The sequence below is a fragment of the Pantherophis guttatus genome, chromosome 6 (assembly GCF_059756535.1).
Source record: "Pantherophis guttatus breed Tessera chromosome 6, ASM5975653v1, whole genome shotgun sequence".
NCBI lineage: Eukaryota > Metazoa > Chordata > Lepidosauria > Squamata > Colubridae > Pantherophis > Pantherophis guttatus.
Window position 1 is genome coordinate 78,609,483 of NC_142068.1, and position 21,924 is coordinate 78,631,406.

At 42.6% G+C, this 21,924-nt stretch overlaps 1 protein-coding gene across 2 annotated transcripts in view; it reads left to right on the plus strand.

The window, feature by feature from the left end:
• The window catches only part of SLC29A3 (solute carrier family 29 member 3), a 57,327-nt gene that overhangs the window by 22,318 nt on the left and 13,085 nt on the right, over positions 1-21,924 (plus strand). For both annotated transcript variants that reach the window (XM_034435759.3, XM_034435760.3), the window contains exon 3: positions 15,644-15,726. In XM_034435759.3, coding sequence (XP_034291650.1) covers positions 15,644-15,726 — 83 coding nt within the window. The remainder of the gene's footprint in view (positions 1-15,643; positions 15,727-21,924) is intronic.

The window sequence follows — 21,924 nt, forward strand, 5'->3', positions numbered from 1 at the left end:
CTTACCTATCATCCCATGTGATGCCTATTCCAAGTGGTTGGGTTTTTTTTGAGACCTGTAGAAATTATGCATTTGACCTAATGATGATCTCATAAACCCATTCTGAGGTATGTTGTAGATAAGATGCAGCAACTGTTGGCCCATCTGCTAGCCTTATTGTCCTCCCAGTAGCAAGAATTAGATGAGAATGGATCTCCACCTAGCAATCCGAGGTGAAATTCAGCCGGCTCGGGCGAACCGGTAGCGGCAACTGTGGGAGGCTTTGCCACCCGCACGGCCGTCATGACATTGCTTTTTTGCGATGATTTTAAGCCTCTGCGCATGCGCAGAAGGCTTTGTGCATGCGCGGATGACGGTGCACGCACATTTGCGAACCGTTAGGGAAGGTAAGTGAATTTCACCCCTGTAGCAATCCATTTTCAATCGCTCAAAGACATGTCTTGCTCATGAATCTTTTGTTTGAGGAGGATTTACTGAGGAACAGGATGGAGTCAGCATTTAGAAGAAGGGAAGCAAAATATTGAGTTTTTCAGGATTTTCTCCTTCCTTAGAGAAAGAGGCATTATTGCTCTTCGTTCACTTGTCTTCTTTTTCTGGGCAATCTGGTGGAGAAAAATTAATTCATCATATTCAATTCAATCCACAACAGTGTAGCAGCTAAAAAGGAGATGCTGTGAATGAGACAAATGATGAACTTGCTTCTCCTTCTACAACTCCATTTTAACTTACCTTTCTTAAACATTGTACTACTGAAACCCCCATTGTCGTGACCTTTAACCAAGTGAAACAGTGCCTTTTAGGGCAACAATTTTTGGAACCAAGGTACCTCAAATGGGCTTTCCTACAGAATGTATCCAAAATCTGAGACATGTGACTCCAGAGGGAATGAAATTTGGGGAGGTTATGGTTATTCAGTACTACTGAATGCTGTTATGGTCACTTTCTATGACAATTTCCCAGCCAATCTTGCAATCCCTCACTCCTTACCCAGCAATAGTCACTTAACCTGTTTAACATGGAAAGAAATAGGAAGGGTGAAGAAAGGGAGGAAGAGAGAGGGGGAGGGAAGAACAAAAAGGGAGGGAGATCATGGACCCTGCACACTCCCCTGACTCATGCTGCCCCCTATGCACCTTCCGTGACTCATGCCACCTCCCATGTGCCTTCCCCTATCCATTAAGCACTTCTAGCATACCCCCACACACCTTCCCTGACCCATACCATTCCCACTTGCCCTCCTTGATCTGCATGGCACCTCTTGCACAACCCCATCCATCCTTCCCAATCTGTGGCCCTCCCACAAACCTTACCCAATCCAGACAGTGCCTCTTGGGCTTCCTCTACACCATTCCTGACCCATATCACTCTCCAGTTCACCAACCCCAATTGGCATAGTACTCTCACACACACCTGCAACCCCATGTGTTCTTTTTGATCTACACCAGGGGTATCAAACTTGATTTCATTGAAAGCTGCATCAGGGTTGTGTTTCACCTTGGGGGGTGGGCTGGGGGGCATGGCCAGCTTGACATCACTTGTCAAAGTGTCAGAGCATAGCCAACCCCCCATCCAATCAGAGCACAGCCAAACCCCTAACCAATCAGAACACACCTCCACCCAATCAAAACACAGCCAAGCTCCCACCCAATCAGTCCACATCCCCACTGGCAGTTAAAAGGAAGAAACAGCTGCGATCACACACATTGCTCCTAGAAGCACGAAGCCGAAAACACCAGCCTGAAGATAGATATAGATATACACACACACACACACACACACACACACACACACACTTTCTCTTTAATCTGGGGAGGGGAACCAGTGGGGTGTAACAATTGATCTATGGTTGGACTAAAGTTCAACTCCATTCTTAGCCTTGGAAGCTCAGTGGGTGATTTTGAGCCATTCATTTTGCCCAGCTAAGTCTACTCAGAGGTTGATTATTGGGGGTGTAAAGGATATTGTTGTGTTACCAACCAGCAGAGTAAGTGCACAGAGAAACGGTACTGAGAGCAATGAATACAATACATACAAACTGGTTTAACAAAGCTTTTACTTTGTAGCGAAAAACAATTGCATAGTCTTTTAGTCAATCCAAGTCTTTAGCCATTCAAATCAGTCCGAAGTTACAGATATCTTCTTATCAGACAACAGCAGTTGGTAATAAACAGCAATTCAACGCTGGTAACAAATCACGATGGTAGTATATCCATCCACTTCTTCACATACGACGGTAATAGTTCCAACCAGCAAGTCAAGCAACAAGTCAAGCAATGATGAGAGCAGGTCCAACAATGACTATAGCTCGGCTTCCTTCTTATATACAGTTTACACTAGTAATTATCCACTTAAGATAAGTGAAGTCAGCAGTGCAATTACTCAACAGTACAATTATGATAATTGCAGTCAGCAGTCAGTCAGCAGTCATTAGTCATTACAATGACTCAGCAGTACAATTACTCAGCATTACATTTAAAGTTACAGAATACATTTAAAGTTATAGAATGCATATATTGCCTGGGCAACTTGTTAGACTTACACCATATCCTAAGAGGGGGGAGGGAGGCAGAGGTAGGTTTCTGCAGGTTCTGACCAGTTCTGGGGAACTGGTAGTGGAAATTTTGAGTAGAACCGGAAAATACCACCTCTGACTGGCCCTGGCCCCACCCCCATCTATTCTCTCCTCCCGAGTCCCAGCTGATTGGGAAGAAATGGGGATTTTGCAGTAACCTTCCCCTGGAGTGGGGAGGGAATGGAGATTTTACGGTATCCTTCCCCTGGAGTGGGGTGGGAATGGAGATTTTACAGTATCCTTCCCCTGCCATGCTCATCAAGCCATGCCATGCCCTCCAAGCCACACCCACAGAACTGGTAGTAAAAAATGTTGAAACCCACCACTGGAGGGGGGACATGGGGAGATGCTCGTGCTACCTGCCTTGAGTAGAGAGAGAAAATTTAGCTCATCTTCCTCTTGAATGAATACAGTAAATGAGTTTCTCTAGAGACTGAGACATTACGCTGAATTTAAAAAATACAAAAGGAAAAGAAACTTCAGGCTGAAATTGTAAGCACTGTTTAAATCACATTCAAATCAGCGCTTGTCCATTTTGATTTAATCAAGGCACTTATTAGTGCAGAACAGACTTTACTAGAGTTGTGTGTGTGTGTTCCATGTACTGATTTCCTGATTTCCTGTAGCAGCAAGATGTAGCTCCAGATTAAATTTGACTAAAACTAATTCTGTCTCTTTCCTTTTGGGCCATTAATGCAAGTTTGTGCCGGGAAAGCAGCACTCTAGCGCAATTGCCTATGGCGTAGAAAAAAATATATGAAAATTTATTTTGAAAGGCTGTTGTTACACTTCTAAATCATTCCCTTCCTCTATTTCTACTTTTAAAGATTTCTGCTCTTGAATTACCAAAGAAGGCAGGTGAAGTGACATAAACGGAATTGTTCTGTGCATTCCAAATGATTTCTATGCAGCTTTGACTTATCCGCATGTGTATCAGAGTTGTCTCTCTACAAAAAAGATAAATAATCCAGGTCATGTTGCTAAAGGGATTATTCCTGGATACTGCTCATCTTTCCATTACCCCCTCTTCAGGTTTATATACTCTAACAAGTGTCAAGCCAGAAGCTGACCTGGCCAAGGCCATTTTGAGGCTTCAGTGTATGCCACACTGGAGCTGAGGGATAAGGAAGGGGGAATAGAGATAGATGGGGTTTTGGTAGCCAAAACAAAATACTTTCTCCTGGGAACCAAGGACATTTCCACAGGTCGTTGGAGAGAGGAAGAATCAAGTTACCAGGCAACCTGATGGCACCTGGATTGGACCATGTGACATTGTTTGGGGAAGGGGGAAAACTTTTTACTTTTAATTACCGTATTTTTCGGAGTATAGGACGCACCTTTTTCCCCCTAAAAGAGGGTGAAAATTTAGGTGCGTCTTATACACCGAATGTAGCCCCTTTGTAGTCATAATGTAGTCATTAGCATTCTCTCTGGGGTCTATGACAATTCGCCACAGCCAATTCGCCATGGCCAACTCACGATGGGATAGAATCATTAAAGAAAGGGTGCAAAAGGAGAGACAGAACGAAATGTGAATGTCAAAAATTAAAATATTTTTTTATTTATTTTAAATAATCAAATAGAATTGTTAAATTGTCCTGCAGCGAGCTGGCCATGCTGAGTTGGCAGCAGCAAGTTGGCTGGGGCAACTGGTCTCATTCCTCTCTCTCTGGGCATTGTTGAGGCCACTTGGATTATCACAGATAAACCTCCAAGTTTCCTCAATAGTTCTCAGAGATAATGCTAACGACCAGGTGGCTGCAGGGAATATATAAATCCTTCCATCCTCCAGCATTCAGTCAGAACTGAAGAAGCTGCTTGGATGAGAAGTGAAATGTCTTCAAGAAAAAAAAAAACAAAGTCCAATTGCTTTATTTGTTTGTTTGTTTGTTTGTTTGTTTGTTTGTTTGTTTTTGAATTTATATACCGCCCTTCTCCCCCTAGGGACTCAGGGCGGTGAACAGCTGAAATTAAAATACATACAATATAAAAGTTAAGATAACTAAAATAAATTAAATCGATCGGCCCCCAATTTAAAACCCCAAAGCTATACAATAAAAAACTAATCCATAAAAAACCTAATTAGGCTAGGCTGACTTGCTGAAATAAAAACGTCTTCAGGGCCTTACGGAAAGCGCGGAGATCTGGGATCAGTCGTATTCCGGGAGGAAGCTCATTCCAGAGGGCGGGTGCCCCCACAGAGAAGGCTCTCCCCCTGGGGGCCACCAGCCGACATTGCTTGACCGACGGCACCCTGAGGAGGCGCTCTCTGTGAGAGCGTATTGGCCGATGGGAGGTTATCGGTAGCAGAAGGCGGTTTCGTAAATACCCTGGCCCTTTTGATAAGGAAATGGAAGGGGCTGGAATGGACGGGAGAAGTGGGATCCTAAGTGATTTGTGCATTTTTTTTTATTTTTTATTTTTTTTGCTTATGGAGAATTGCTGGCGTTCTAGGCTTTAAGACTTGTGGACTTCAACACCTATGCTGGCTGGAGAATTCTGGGACTTGAAGTCCATAAATCTTAAAGCTGCCAAGTTTGAAGACCTCTGGTTTATGATGTTGTGGTCCTATCTCTTAGTCTGCTGATTGGGGGGGGGGAGGGGGAGGGGAATTGGCATGGCTTGTCTACATTCTTGCTCATTCAACCTGAAGTTCAATTCTGTAAGTGGGTAGAATGAGAAAGTACTACAGTTTGTTTTTCTTCATCTCCAGCTCGACAAGCTTGTGTAGCAGGGAGCTTGCCATAATTGTGTAAGCTGCTCACACAATCTCGAATGGGTAAGGAAGTTCTGCCATCCAGCTGTTGCTAAAACTACAATTTGCCGCAGATTTTATCACACAGAGAGTTGTAATTCAGTCACATCTGGAAACCTATATATTTTCCATCTTGATGTAGAGACCCGGGCGAGGAGTCTTCGCAAATATAGTAGCTCCCGCTGCATACACCCAACATAGGAAATGCCAGTAAGAATATGTAAGAGCGGCAGACAAATAATGTATGCTAGTTGCCAAGTGATTACAGGAGAGAATTGTTGAAAAGGCAGCATAATCCCTCTTTGTAGGGTTGCTTAGAGAAGTATATTGTTTACACCACAATATGGTAACCGTGATGAAATTTTGGGAAGTGCCACCTTCAGACTGCAGCAGTGGTGGGTTTCAAATTTTTTTGCTACCGGTTCTGTGGTCCTGGCTTGGTGGGCGTAGCATGGCTTGGTCGGTGTAGCTTGGTGGGCGTGGCAGGGGAAGGATACTGTAAAATCTCCATTCCCTTCCCACTCCAGGGGAAGGTTACTGCAAAATCCCCATTTCCTCCCAATCAGCTGGGACTCGGGAGGCAGAGAATAGATGGGGGCAGGGCCAGTCAGAGGGGGTATTTGCTGGTTCTCCGAACTACTCAAAATTTCCGCTACCGGTTCTCCAGAACTGGTCAGAAACTGCTTAAACCCACCTCTGGACTGTAGGTATCACTGATATATATTTCATTTCTAGTGAGTGCTGGGGAAAAAAAACACTCAAAATGCAAATGATTAGACTTGGGATTCTTCCCAATCCTCTCCTATATTATTACATTCTATAATATGAATAAGCAAATATTAAATAATACATTGATATGTGACAAAATTGATGTTCATAAACCTTGGGGCTCTAAATATGGGGTTGAAGTACGTTGAGATTATCTAATAAAATTTCAGAGGGTCTTGCCTCAAATTCTTATAACGGGATAGGAATAAGGACCTTTTTAGTATGCCATGGTTTTCAGTGTTTCAGAAGAACCAAAGTAAACCAGAATTAGTCAAAATTGCATAGTTTACATATCTCTGAGAACACAGTGTCTTTATGCCAAATTTAGATTATCTTGTGATGAATCGAAAATAGTCCTTTTTTTAGCTTCAGGCTTTGTTTGTTTTTGGATTGCTTTCTGCTTACTAAGAGAACCACTTAAGAACCTTTCACTTTGAAATACAATTTTTTGATCAGGATCACTACCCTTCTAAAAACCCCTCTACACTAGAACTTATCTTTATGCTTCATTCTATCCGAGCTGTCATAAAATGGCTAGAGGTTCCACAATCATTGTCTGGTTTTTTTCTTAAAGAACAAGGAAAACTGAGGTCCCTAAATATTTCTCAATATTTCAATTGTGGTTACACACAGAGATGGGTGTCACATAAGGTAACAACCGGTTTGCCCAGTATCGAAAATGTGAGCATTCCTTCCGTGCATGTGTGCGGCTTCAAAAACACATAGACTATATAGGATGGGATAGTGCCGGGGTGAGTGGGCAGGCCCAGCTGCTGGTTGGAACTACCAGTTCGCCCCGAACCGGCAGCAGCCCACCTCTGGTTACACACACATATTAATGAAGCCTTGCCCGGTTATGTTCAAGCAAAATCAAACGCCAGCAAAGGAGTCTAATGTATGTATATGTCAACATACAAAGCTGATTGCACAGCCAGGAGCCAAGGAGCCTGACTTCTTGCTGAAAAGACCTGAACCACATTTTCAAGAAACACCGGCTTGCATTAATAGCTCAATACAATTATGGAAGCTTTTATTTTTAGGTTATTAGCGTAACAGCCTGGATTTGATGCCTTAAGTGATTCGCTCTCAGAATTGAAGGCTAGAGAACCTACTGCATCTTAATTTGCCAGGGCCAAAAAAAAAAGAGATGGGAGGGGCTTTCTGTACATAGTCCAACTGCACAGTCAGTCCAGGAATTAAAATTTAGAGTAGGGGTGTCAAACGCAAAGCCTGTAGTCTGAATCTGGCCCGCGGGGTGCTTAGATATGGCCCGCAGGTCCGATCTGGAAATAGCAACCCCTGGTGCCTCGGCCAGCAAAAATAAAGCTTGGGGGGCTGCGCCCCCATTACTATTATTATTATTTACTTTATTCATTAAACATGAAACTCAGTCAACTGAACATTCAAAAATGCATCACAAATACCATTGACTGGTGCTAACGGTTGATACGGGTTGCTGCCAGCGTCCTAAGTATCAACCAAGTACCTGCTTAAGATGTACGATGTTCCAAGGAGCACAGTTTTTTGCAGTTCCGCTGGTGTTATTCCAGGCAGCTGCAATTTGTTGATGTATCTTATAAAATTTTTGGACATGGTACCAAGTGCCCCAATGACAGTGGGTATCACTGTTACGTGTTTCATCCATAGCCGCGTAGTTTCGATGGCCAGGTCGCGATATTTCATGATTTTTTCCAGTTCTTTTTCATTATTATTATTATTATTATTATTATTATTATTATTATTATTATTATTATTATTATTATTATTTTGCAACTGTGAAGTCAGTTCTTTAGTTGGTATTGACTTCATACACATCAAGTTCTTCCCAAGAATCTAGAATGTCATAAAATATTGGCATAGTATATATGTGGATCCAAGCAATGTGGTCTTTTGCAATTGACAGATGGAAACATCAAAGCACAGATTTTGGACAGTTCTGTCCCCAAAAAATTGGTATGCCGTTCAATGTGCCTGTAACCACTAGAACTATCATACCTGGTTTATCCCATAATCTTTCACCTTCGATTTTCAAATTTTGATACTTTGCAATCTTCTGCCGTTCTTTGTCTTGTGTTCTATTATCCCCTGGTATTGCTACATCAATATAATCCACATGTCTTCCTTTTCAACCACAGTTAAATCTGGTGAGTTATGAGTCAAGACTTTTATCAGTTAGTATTTGGAAATCCCAGAATATTTTAATCTGCTCATATTCGACTACTTTTTCAACTCTATTTTCCCACCAATTGTTCGTTACTTGCACATTTTTACAGGTCTTCCATGGTCAGATGATCATTTTGGTGACTGTTGGGTAGTTATATTATCTTCTTGCACCAACTGAGTATATAATCCATTGTTCCTTCTGCCTCTGTACAATCTGCACTTTGAATCATTTGACAATTGTTTTCAATTCTGGCCTTGATTGCATTCGTTTGAATAGCTTGCTCTTGAGCAGCTTCAACCAAGCTTTCAGTTGTTGTTTTTTTAATGTTCCAGTTGTAAATGGTTGCCAGTTTTATCTGTATCCACTTTCCCTTTGATCTCTTGTAGACATTGACAGTGTAATGCTTTTGCTTTCGAGCGTGCGGTTCTTGTTTTTACTACATTATTTCTATATTTGTGCTTTGGTTCCTACACATTCAGTAAAGTCCAATTTAATTTGCATCAGTGCTTGTTCCTGGCTGTCTTATATAATTATCCAATGCATGCTTTTCTTCTTTGACAGTTTGCTTAACTTGAAGTAAACTTCTCCCTCCATTATAATATAATAATATAATTGTAATCAGAGGTGGGTTTCACATATTTTTTACCACCGGTTCGCCCCCCCGCGCGCATGCTTGCTTCACACATGTGCGCGCCTTTTGCACATCCGCCCGGCCTTCCATACATGCACTTTGCTCTCTCTCACGCCTTCCGCGCATGAACCTGGCCTCCAAAACATGGTTAAATAGGACAGCATAGTGCCGGGGTGGGGGTGGAGCCGCAGTCTCCGCTACCGGTTTGCCCAAACTGGCTGAATATCATCACTGATTGTAATATAATATAATATAATATAATATAATATAATATAATATAATATAATATAATATAATATAATATAATGTAATGTAATGTAATGTAATGTAATGTAATGTAATATAATATAATATAATATAATATAATATAGCATAGCATAGCATAGCATAGCATAGCATAGCATAGCATAGCATAGCATAGCATAGCATAGCATAGCATAGCATAGCATAGCATAGCATAGCATAGCAATAATATAATATAATATAATATAATATAATATAATATAATATAATATAATATAATATAATATAATTAATATAATACAATATTGCAATACAATACAATATAATATGATATAATTAATATAATATAATATAATGATTTTATTGTTTTTTTATCCCATCTGTATTACTTTTAGAAATAACTCAAGGCAGCAAACCTACATGATACTCCTCCTTCCTCCTATTTTCCTCAAACAATAACCCCATGAGGTAGGTGGGGCTGAGAGAAAGTGAAAGGATATTTTCTTTTGGTTCTGAAGGGTTGGCTGCCTGCTAGGACTGAACTATGGGAATGTCTTAAATGTATTTCTGAAGATGGAGTTACACAGACAAGCGTTGCCAATGAAGAACTTGGTAATCTTTAAGAAATCAAGCATTCCTTCAGTTCTCCTGAACCCTGATTTCAGTGGTGGGCTGCTGGGGTTCGCAGGGGTTCGGGAGAACCTCTAGCTAAGATTCTATGCAGTTCGGAGAACCCCCTAATCCCACTCCTGGCTGGCCCCGCCTGCCCCGTCCCTCCCAGGAGTCCCCACGTGGCCCATTTTGGATGCAGATACAGTAAGTCCAGGGCGCATGTAGAGGCTCGGGGAGGGTGAAAAATGGGCCTACCGGAAGTTTGGGAAGGCCAGAAACAGGTCCGTTTCCAGACTCCAGAGGGCCTCCGGAGCTTGGGGAAGCCGTTTTTGCCCTCCTGGAGGCTCAAGGAAAACCTCCGGAGCCCGGGGAGGGCCAAATGCCTCACCCCCCCACCATGGTGCAGGAGGCCAACTAGGCCACACCAACCATGGCCACATCCACCCAGCTACCAGGCAGGGAACCCCTTGCTAAATTTTTTGAAGCCCACCCCTGCCTCATTTGCAGTATTCTAAATTTGGGGGGATTGCATTTCTACAGCATCGGAATCACTCTGTGGAATTTTCAGACTGTGCAAAACTGATTTGAGGCTTTAGAGATCCAAAACTATCTTTTGAATTATTGTATTGTTGAGAGACACTCTGTGACAGCTACTGTAGATTTTTTCATTGCGGATCTAGTCCGTTGTGCTTCCGCTAATCTTAGTATCTCTTACATCAAACGATGTTTCTGAATGGTTTTCATTAATAGGAAATGTGGATAATCCAATTACACCCCTAACTAATTCCTTTTATTTTTTTTTAATGCAGTCTTGCCTGCTGCGATCCTTATCATCTCTTTTGAAGCCACTGGGTGACCAGTTCAAAGTCAGGTCAAACTTAATGGTGAATTTCAGCAGCTGATGGTTTTCCTAGCAGTGAAAATCTCCACCTTTTCAGCTTGGTTTGGAGCTGGCTGGGCAGCACCAGAGAGGGGAAGAGTTCATGGGCCTTGCACAGAGTCATTAGAAGTAGGATTCTGAACTTGGCTATCTGCAGATAAGCTCGCAACAGTGAGGTATTCCTGGCTCCAACCTGCTTGTCACTGCTAATTTCATGCCCTGTGATCCAGGTAACGCTCCGATGCTTGCTTCGTCACCCAGGGCTTCAGATCCTTTTTTTTTTTTTTAGCTCAGCAGGAGCCTAGAGATGCCTCTGCTGCTGAATTTAAGCTGACTAAAATTTTTACTTTGCCAAAACATCTGGGCAGGACAAGGCTGTCTTTTCCCAGAAGCCAACAAGTATTTGCTTTTCGGGGAACATAAACATAAGAATGCTTAAATATCCAGTACCTGTAAAGAAATATCATTTGGTTTGGATGATGAAGAAGCAATGAGGTACTAACAGGCCATTCCATCACCGTATCCTTAAAATAGCTTGGATTAAATTGATTAGTGTGGAGTTGGTCGTGAGAGCTTTTTTTCCCAGGGAAAGCTGACTGAGCCGGCTTCTTCGCAATTTTCCTGAGCAAACTTTTCCACACATCAGGATTTTGCATGTTCTTGTTCTTCTAAATCAGGGGTGTCAAACTCGATTTCATTCAGGGCTGCATCAGGGTTGTGTTTGACCTGGGGGGGGACATGGGGGGGCATAACCAGCTCGACGTCACTTGTGTCGGGGGCAACTATGGTGGCCCGAATGCTTTGCTAGCGAAAACGGGCTCCCAAGCTCCGTTTTCACTGGCAGAGGCATTGCGGGCCGGACCTTCACTGTTTCCAGGGCAACCTCGCGAGTCAGATCTAAGCACCTCGTGGGCCAGATCCAGCTCCCGGGCCTTGAGTTTGATACCCCTGTACTAAATGAATCTGGGGGAATTAAGCAACAGGATTTTGGACAGTTTAGGCTTCCTATTCTATAAATAAGTCAGGGGACATAAAAGTATTTCCTGAACTGTCTGAATCATAATGTGCCGATGTTAGTGATCTGTGAAAGTGTTTCTCAATCTTAATGACTTTAAGAAATATGGACTTCAGCTCTCAGCATTTCCCAACCAGCTATGCTGGGAGTTGAAGTCCATACATCTTAAAGTTGCCAAGGTTGAGAAACACTGATCTGTAAGACACCAAAGGCATGATTCCCCAATCCTTAAAAAGATTCCTAGCTTTAAAAAAGAAGGAAATGTTTTATAACTAGATGTTCAGCATGCTTCAGAATGCTGCCACCGATGATGGTTGGTATAAGCGGAATAGTTTTGCTGAAGTTCAGCCTTATCTTAGTAGTGCTAGAATTGAATGACTTATAAATGGTGACTGGCAGCCACCAGTTTGATTTGTATGAGAGGAGTACATAACTTTTCCCCCCAATAATTTTATTAAAGATCACATTGAACCAAAGGGACTTTTTGTTTTTCAAAAAACTTCTGAATGAATTTCTTCAGAACTGAAGAAGCTTCCTAGATGAGAAGCAAAATGTCTTCAAGCAAAAACAAAGGAAGTCCAGTTGCTTTTTTTGGGGGGGGGGGTGTCAGGGCATTTATTAATCCCATGTTTGGCTCTGGGACTAATTACCCTGGTTTAATTAGAGGAGATGAATCGTGGCTCCTCCTTGTTTGAAATATTCCGAAAAAGAAACGCAAAGGAAGGTTTCTAATAAAACTCATTTATTTGTTATAAAGAAAAATAAAACACCTCACTAACTAAGAAAAGTAAATTGTTACATTTTGGAAGTAATTTGGGCCAGCTGCCTTTCAGCAACCGGCACCCGTGGCAAGAGAACAAAGGAAAAAAGTGTGAAGGAATGTGGGTGGATGGACATGCGTAGTAGCTTACTGATAAGGATTCTTGGCAAGGTACGGAAAGTCTGATAGTCCAGAAATGATGAGCTCAGCTGGTAAATAAAATAACGCAGTGACAGGGGGGAAGCACCTTTGGGACAACCATGGCCTTAGATCAGGGGTCTCCAACCTTGGCTGGCTGAGGAATTCTGGGAGTTGAAGTCCACAAGTCTTAGAAGTTGCCAAGGTCGGAGACCCCTGGCCTAGATGACTGAGAATCACCATAGAGATCATATTGAACAGATAAAATTTTCAAAGTCTTTCTTTAAATCAGTTTCACAAAACCCCTGTCATTTAACATCTTTCCAGAAACAACTCTAAAGTCACCCCTTTGCTGAATATTGCAAAAAATGAAGATCTTACAAAGCTGAAAAGACATCATTTTCTTCCTTTTTAAACAGGCTGGAAGTGAAATTCACACAGTGTCTGGTAGGCTTGTGGGTCCTGAAATTTTTTCAATCTTAAAAAGGCAATTAAAAAAAAGTAAAGTTCCAAAGGGATTAAAAAGATGAGGTTTGGTCAAACCTTGAATCCCTGAAAAGCTGCATTTATGGCTCAGAGCACAATAGAACCCCTGACTCCCAGCTGACCCCAAGGGGCTGCAAAAACTTCAATTCTGCAATCTATTCACAAAAAAAACAGCAGATTGGAATATATACGGTCAATCTCTAGATCTCTTTTTGTTCCAGAGAGAATTTTGACAGTCTGAATCTCACATCCATCTGCCCTTTTTTTTTTGGCTGCACTGCCCCCACAATCCACAGGATAGAGAAAAGTGTGGGGATTCGTTTGCCTTGTCTCACTGGAAGTTGGGAGTTATCATCTTTTTCTGGATAAGACCACTACTAGGCCTTGGTCGAGAATATCTGGAACCCCAAATGAGAAAGACCAGATAAAAACTAAGTAATAATTTAATATAATGTTAACTAAATGCATTTAATCCCCTTGTATTCATATTGTCAACATTCCAGAAAACCCCAACTCCAATTAAAAACTCCAAGGCAAGCATTTTCTCAAAGTTCCATTTATTAGAGTAGGTAAACTGGCACATCTGGGAAAACCCGAATCTGAGAATTCCAGGTTTTTCCCTCAGTAAATCAAAAAACCCCAAAACCATCCCCTCACTCATCAGTCCATCACATTCTCCAATCACCATTCGTCCCATTTCGAGACATCACTCCAACCACTTCTTCTCCAGATGCAGGATTGTCCTGACCTTGACCGAAAGGAAGAATGCTATTTTATCTAAATACATTCCCTCTACTAAATCCCCCCTTCTACTTTACCACACACGAGAAGGTGGCAGCGTGGAAGCTTCCGGAAGCTGATATGGCTTCCAAAGCTGACATATATAGTGTACACACGTACATACATACACACACACTATATCTCTATCCCTATCTATTTATCTATTATCTATTATTTATCATCTCTCTCTCTCTCTCTCTCTCTCTCTCTCTCTCTCTCTCTCTCTCTCTCTCTCTCTCTCTCTCTCTCTCTTATGTATGTATTACATGTAAGATTAGAATTAATTGTTTGACAGCAATTATCCTTGATCTCTGAAACAGCATTCAAAGTTTGGAGAACTCTATCTATTGCTTTTTCTTTCATCTTTTTCTGTTGCAAAAAACCCAAATGTTATTGAAATTTTCAGCCATTGGAGATGGCAAGTTGACTCCCCATTATCATCAAGAGTGGAGCTCAATTTGAAGGGGATATTCATTCATTCATAGATATATGCATACATACAATTTCTAGGTCACCCAATCTCAATTACTCCAGGTAGCTTTACCTTCTGGTAATGGCCACAGAAGGAGACTTTTTCAAGGATATCATGGCTTTAGTGAGAAGGGTTATACGCCCTCCTCAACACAATATAATCTTCATGATAATCAAGTGGACACATCTGTAATGAAATTCACAAAAACAAAAGACATTACTGCATATTTCCTCAGTAAATAAGAGGAAGTTTGCCTCTGAGAGTCTTAAAGCATTGAATTATTCACATTAACCACTGTCTGTGATTCGATGTTTGATTCGGTAGGAGAATATAGTTCTGAATACAGCTTCAGAACCTCCGGGAGGAAATGTAAGTTTATTCCAAGCAAATCCCAATGTATGAGGCTTCTCTGGTCATTATCAGAATTTTTTTCCCCCATCTGTAGATCGCCATTGTAGTCTCAATGCTAGGATTCACATAGTGTGCATTACTGATCATGAGAGTGAGTAGTTCTCCTTTTTTCATTTGTGTTGTAGACATGATTGTCTACATGATTGATACTCACATGATTGATATTCTACCCAACTGCCTATAAATAGTTATCTGGAAGTGTAACACCCGCTTTTCAGCTAGAGGCTGGTGGTTTGATTGTTGTGCAACTTCTGCAGCCTTGTGAGTTTCGAAATGCCATGAAAATGTGATCTTGGGTCCCAGGATCTCAGTGACTTTGGTTTGTGACGGAGAGGTCATAACAGAATAACAGATTTGGAAGGGACCATGGAGGTCTTCTAATCCAACCTCCTGCTGAATCAGAAGACCACATATCAGGAGTGTCAAACTTGATTTCATTGAGGGCTGCATTAGGGTTGTGTTTGACCTTGGGGGGAACGGAGTGGCCGTGGCCAGGGTGGGCATGGCCAGCTTAATGCCACTCGTGTTGGGCGCCTGTGGTGGCCTGAGCACTCTGCCAGTGAAAACGGGCTCCCGAGCTCCATTTTCAGCTGCGATGGCCTCCTGCAACCCTCTGCTAGCAAAAACGGAGCTCAGGAGGACCTGCATGCAGCCCTGTCAAGCTCTGTTTTTGCTGGCAGAGGCACTGTAGGCCAGATCTAAACACCCCATGGGCTGGATTTGGCCCCCGAGTCTTGAGTTTGACACCCCTGCCCTGTATCATTCCGGACAAATGGCACAAGACCAACGAATGACCCAGAGGAGCTTCAACCCACAATCCCCAGCTCCGGAGACTGATGCCTTATCAGCCTCCGGAGTGACCCTTATTGGGTCACTCACGTCCTTGTCCCCTTTGTAGCGCAGTTTCTAAAACTCTATTTTGATGCTTGCTTTTTTTTTTTTCTTTCCCCTCCTAGAATTTCTTTGAAAGCTACATTTCTGTGGCTTCCACTGTGCCTTCGGTCCTGAGCTTGATTGGGAACTTCCTGCTAGTCAACAAGTAAGTGTGATTGCATTAGTGGCCTTACTTTTCCCTCCTCCCCTCTGTCCTGCCTCTGGCCTTGGCTATGCTATGTGTCTCCCCAGGCTGCAGCATTAACACAGCGGTGACTTAAAAAGTCAAGCTAAAAACCCTTGATGAGAAAATGGGCTTACCCAGAAAAAAATCCTCTTCCGCACAGCAAAACTTCTCAAAGTCATAGCATGTTATTTGCTTTTGTCCTAAATTAAGACAGACAGTATCCAAAATCGTCTAGATGATCACTTTTACTAGGTTAATGGAGGCTGCTCCAAACAGATGTTCTCCAGGGGAACTACAATTCATCACGCTGGGCAATATCAGTAGGAAGGATTGTTAAATGTATGGAAAAGATGAGAATCAGCAAGAACTTAACGGAGAAAGCAGCGGCCTCAGATTCAGCAGCTCTATGTTGGGCAAAGAGGAAGGAGACAAAAGAAGGTACCGAGGTCAAGATCTCCTGGCGGATTTAGCTATCTGCAGTGACACGGAACTCAAGGAAGTCTTGATTGCTACTTCAATGGCAGCGGACTATCTGAAGACAGCATAGTTGCTAGCTATGCAGTTTGTCTCTCCCATATGCAAAATGAAAGTAGGTCACCGTTTTCGAAAGGAGAAGGTGGGATGGAGCGATCAGCACTTCTCTACCTTCGCTGTTCCTGCCACGACCCTTGCGTTTTACAACTTGAAGGAGGGAACCAGGGCTGAAACCCAGCAGGTTCTGGAGAACCGGTAGCAGAAATTTTGATTAGTTCGGAGAACCGGCAAATACCACCTCTGGCTGGCCCCAGAGTCGGGTGGGAATGGAGATTTTGCAATATCCTTCTCCCAGGAGTGGGGAGGGAATGGGGATTTTGCAGTATCCTTCCCCTGCCACGCCCACCAAGCCACACCCACAGAACTGGTAGTAAAAATATTTGAATTCCACCACGTTAGGGAGGGGAACGTATAGCACAGGAAAAGAGATGTGGGGAAAAAAAAGTACAAAAATCATAGGCTTCGAAGTTTCAGGGTTGATAATTCTGTACGAAGCACCAGAATCCTGTTTCCCATTTCTTTTTCTTCCTCTTTTAAGACAAGAGAGCTCTGACAACCACTAACTTACATTTTGACATGAGAATTCTTACCTGCTCAAAAACATAATCCAAACCCGATCTTTTGAAATGTCCTTAGGTATGTTCTAAAGCAGGGGTGTCAAACTCGATTTCATTGAGGGCTGCATCAGGATTGTGTTTGACCACGGGGGGGGGGGCGTTAGAGTGGGTTGAGTGTGGCCACCTTGATGTCAATCATGTTGGAGTGCCTGTGGCGGCCTGAGCCGTCTGCCAGTGAAAACAGGCTCCCGAGCTTTATTTTTGGCTGGGACGGCCTCCTGCAACTCTCTGCCAGCGAAAATAGAGCTCGGGAGGACCTGTGTGCAGCCCTCCCAAGCTCCGTTTTTGCTGGCATAGGCACCACGGGCCAATCCTTCATTGTTGCCCGTTGGGGGTATGGGCCATATCTAAGCACCTTGCGGGCCGGATCCAGTCCCCGGGCCTTGAGTTTGACACCCCTGTTCTAAAGGAATACCAGTCCTTTAGCTGAGAAAGTCTTGGAATTTGGTAGATGATCCCATTAGTTATCTACTTAAGGTCTCCAATCTATTTCAGTTTAACACCAGTCATTTTCTTGCAGCCTTGCCTATTCTAAAACTCTGGAGTTGTGGGTAATTATAATTCAGAACATCCGCAAGGCACTGGGTTCAGGAAAGTCGCCCTTAAAAGATTCATTTTTTGCAATTCCTTTCTTGGAATTCTTACTTCGCTTGCATGCAGACTTTGAGTATCTTCAGTAAATTGAGGCTAGGTTTGGCAGGACATTCAAACAGGAATCTCCAACCTTTCCGGCTTTGTGGACCAGCAAGGGAGGGAGCGGGGATGGTTCTGTGCAAGCGGAGTGGATGCACATCCGTGCGCACGCAACTCCATTTACACAAGCAGTGGGTGTGCATACCTGCTGCTTGTGCAAATGGAGCTACAAGCGCTCGTCTGCTGCTTGCATGGCCCAGTTCTGAATGTGCCACAGCCCAGTACTGCGCCATGGCCCGAGGGTTGGGAACTCCTGCACTAAAGGACACTTCTTTCCTTTTTAAACTATCATCGCCTATCACTGAGGGAACTGGACAAATTTTCCATAGAGCTCCACCCAGTGGTGAAATCCGAACCGGTAGCTAACTACCAGTTCAACCGAACCAGAGTGAACCGGTAGCATTTCACCATTGGCTCCACCCCTTCTGGGAGGAAATCTTTGCAAGAGAACCCTGGGGAGGCAACTCCTTGATTCTCTACTGCAGTGCTTCTCAACCTTGGTGGCTTTCCGAGCTGCGGACTTCAACTCCCAGAATTCCCCAGCCACTCGAGGAATTCTGGGAGTTGAAGTCTCCACTTCTTTAAATGGCCATGGTGAAGAAATATTGTCATATTTGAAAGGCATCTTGGTTTCTATCCCTCTGATGTTCCGGGAAGGATACTTAATACTGTCTTTATTTTTCCACATCTTTATAGAAAAATTAACTGACTGTCACAATAAAGCCATGGTATACTTGCTGAAGCCTGGGAATTAATACTAGAGAAAGCCCTCATTTGCTTAAATGGCATTCTCTGTCAAAAATGCCCCCATTATCTGTCTTACTGTGATGATCCTTATCTGTAGAATTTCTTAAAACAGAGAATTAAATTATCTGCCCCCCCTCCCCCCCTCCCCCACAATTCCATGAAGTAAAGCTGATCCAGAAAAGTTAAACTCTTCTATATTCTCTAGCTTGGGAATCCATTTCACAAAGCCCATTATGCTTAATGTGTTACATTTTAAACATAGCATTCATTTATCTTCGGCACATTGTTGATTCTGCTGAGTGGCGCATCCATAATCAATAAGTGTTTTATTATGCTAAGTTTTCAGCATCATAAATACACATGAGTTCTGGCTTGCATTTATGGAAACTCCCAGGAAAATTGGTTCCCTGTAGCTTGATTGCCTCTAGAGATTAACTTATGACTACCGGTACTCCATGCTCCATCCTTCTTAAGAAGTTCTGTGATGATTAAAATGTGGCGATGGGTCTGAACTGGATCTCATGCCTAACGTTTTTGGAGGATTAAAGTGAGGAAGAAACTGAGCAGAACTGGGGTGTCCACTAGCATGTCTTTTTGCCCAGGGAGAATTCATTTTGTTGAATTGCTTTAAAACTATATGTTCAAACAGGTAGGGTTTGTCAAAAAACCTAGAGCAGTGATGGCTAACTTTTTTGCCATTGTGTGCCAGGAGCGGGATGGTGGTGGTGCCACCGGAAGTTGGCAAATGGGCCATTTCCGGCCTCCGGATGGCCTCTGGGGGGATGAGGAAGTCCGTTTTCACCCTCCCCAGGCTCCTATAAAAGCTCTGGAGACTGGGGAGAGCGAAAAACGAGCCTTCCCCACCATCCCGAGGTCCTCCGGAGGCAGGAAACAGCCTGTTTCCCTACTTCTGGTGGGCCCAGAAGGCCCGAAAATCAGCTGGCCGGCACGTGCATGCGTGCCACAGCTGAGGTTGCGTGCCCACCGATATGGCTATGCATGCCATAGGTTCGCCATCATGGACCTAGAGTTAAGCAGGCAACATTTCTAATTTTTGCAGTCTCGTGGAATGAAGTATATCTCATTTAAAGATATAACTTTGAGAAAAATGTGTTTATCATAACCAGATGTTAAAGCCAGGGCCTTATCCAGAGGTGGGCTTCAAAAATTTTAGCAAGGGGCTCTCTGCCCGGTTGCTGAGTGGGTGTGGCCATGGTGGGCCGTGGCCTGCACCACGGCGGGGGGGGCATTTTTCCCCTCCCCGGGTTCCGGAGGTTTTCTTCGAGCCTCCGGGAGGGCAAAAACCGTCTCCCCAGGCTCCGGAGGCCCTCTGGAGGCTGGAAATGGGCCCCTTAGATATTGGAAGACTGCTATCATCTCACCCCTAGTCCTTCTTTCCACTAGACTAGGCAAACCCAATTTGTGCAGTCACTTTTCACATGTAATACCCCTTTCAGCTAGAATTTTGCCAACCTTTTTTGAGGTACCGTGTTTCCTCGAAAATAAGATCCTGTCTTATATTTTTTTGAACCCTGAAATAAGTGCTTGGCCTTATTGCCATGTGCTCAAAAGCCCGATTGGACTTATTATCAGGGGATGTCTTATTTTGGGGGAAACAGGGTATCTATAACAAACTAACCTCCTTCACACATGTTAAAAGCATCATACAGCCAATCTGTAATCAAACAATTCCATCTTTCTCTAGTGACATCATCTACACATTGCAACCTTACTATTTTTCAACTTTCTCAAACATTGATGGCTCCCTTTTCACCATCTTTTTTCTGAACACCAACATTAATCATATATATTTCAGTTCCATTCTTCAATTTATCACTATTGTTGTCACAATACACCTTCCAATAGTCCCTCATTTCAGTTCTATCCCAAATACTTTCATCCGTTTTCCTTTTTATTGCATTCATTCTCCTGGAGCCTCTTCATCCATCTCCCAAAGAAATTGTTATTGTCTTCAACATAGCTTTGCATTTTCTTTCTTTTAACTATTTTTTTTTAATTTTTTAAAAAATAAGGTCGAATTATCTTCTGTGCGTCTATCTTTCTCTTTATATGCATTTAGCTGTATCTTTCACTCAAGAAGTGGAAGATATATATTCTTATATGAATTTTATTCAACTACCATCATCCCACCAAACTCTTTTTTCAAATATTTCCCATTAGCTTAATTCCATACATTTCTGTGTTACTTTATATAACATGTTTGCTTTGATCCAAATATCTTGCACATTCTTTTTCCTTACATCTACTGTACTTTCTATTTACACTCTTGAAAATTCAACCTTATGTTCTCTAAACCAGTGTACGGTCTGGGCATCCCTGTGGTCTATTAAGTCAAATAAATTAATATTTTAAAATTTATCAGTTTTAATTTCTAGCCCAGTGAAGATAGACCTCGACTTATGATCCCAATTGAGCCCCATTGCTAAGCAAGGCACTGTTGTTAAGTGAGTTTTGCCCCATTTTATGACCTTTTTTTTGCCACAGTTGTTAAACAAATCACTGCGGTTGTTAAGTAAATTATATGGTCGTTAAACGAATCTAGCTTCCCCCATTGACTTTGCTTGTTGGAAGCCAGCTGGGAAGATTACAAATGGTGACCACAGGACTCTGGGACACTGCCGTTGCCATAAATATCTGCCAGTTGCCAGGCACCCAAATTCTGACTACGTGACCATGGGGATGGCTGCTGCAACTATCGTTAAGTCTTCAAACTAGTCGTAAATCACTTTTTGTAACTTTGAGTGGTCACTAAACAAAAGGTTGTAAGTTGAGGACCATCTCCAAACATTAATAGATATAAACCACATACACCAAAGCTCCGTTCTAAACCTTTTTCCAGACAGGTCTCTCCTTTTTGTTCCTTCCTGTCATCATTCTACTTTCATTTTCATTTCTTTCCTTTTTCTCCTGTCCATTTCCCCACCCCCACCCCATTGGATCCATTATGGACACTACTACTCAAGATGGTCCATCTCAGTGGTGAAATATAAAATTTGTTACTACCAGTTCTGTGGGCGTGGCTTGGGGGGGTAATGTGACTGGGTGGGCGTGGCCAACTTTTTGTTTTTTCTAAACTTTTAACAGCATTTTTTTCTACAACGTCTTCGGCCAAAGAGGTTGTAAAAAAATGCTTTTAAAAGGCTCTGACGATCCCAGCTGAGTTGCCTGATCGCTTTTGTTTTCTTTTAAAAGCATTTTTTTTTTTTTTTTTTTTGCTTTTAAAAGAAAAAAAAGCCTCTGACAATCAGGCAACTCAGCTGGGATCATCAGAGCCTTTTGAAAGCATTTTTTCTACCGAAGGCTCTGATGATCAGGCAACACAGCTGGGATCGTCAGAGCCTTTTAAAAGCATTTTTTTTACAACCTCTTTGGCCGAAGAGGTTGTAGAAAAAATGCTTTTAAAAGGCTCTGATGATCCCAGCTGAGTTGCCTGATCATTAGAGACTTTTTTTTTTACTTTTAAAAGCATTTTTTCAGTCAAAGAAAAAATGCTTTTAAAAGTTTAAAAAAAAAAAGCCTCTGATGATCGCGTGGCTCAGCTGGGCATGGGGGGGGGCAGGGATTT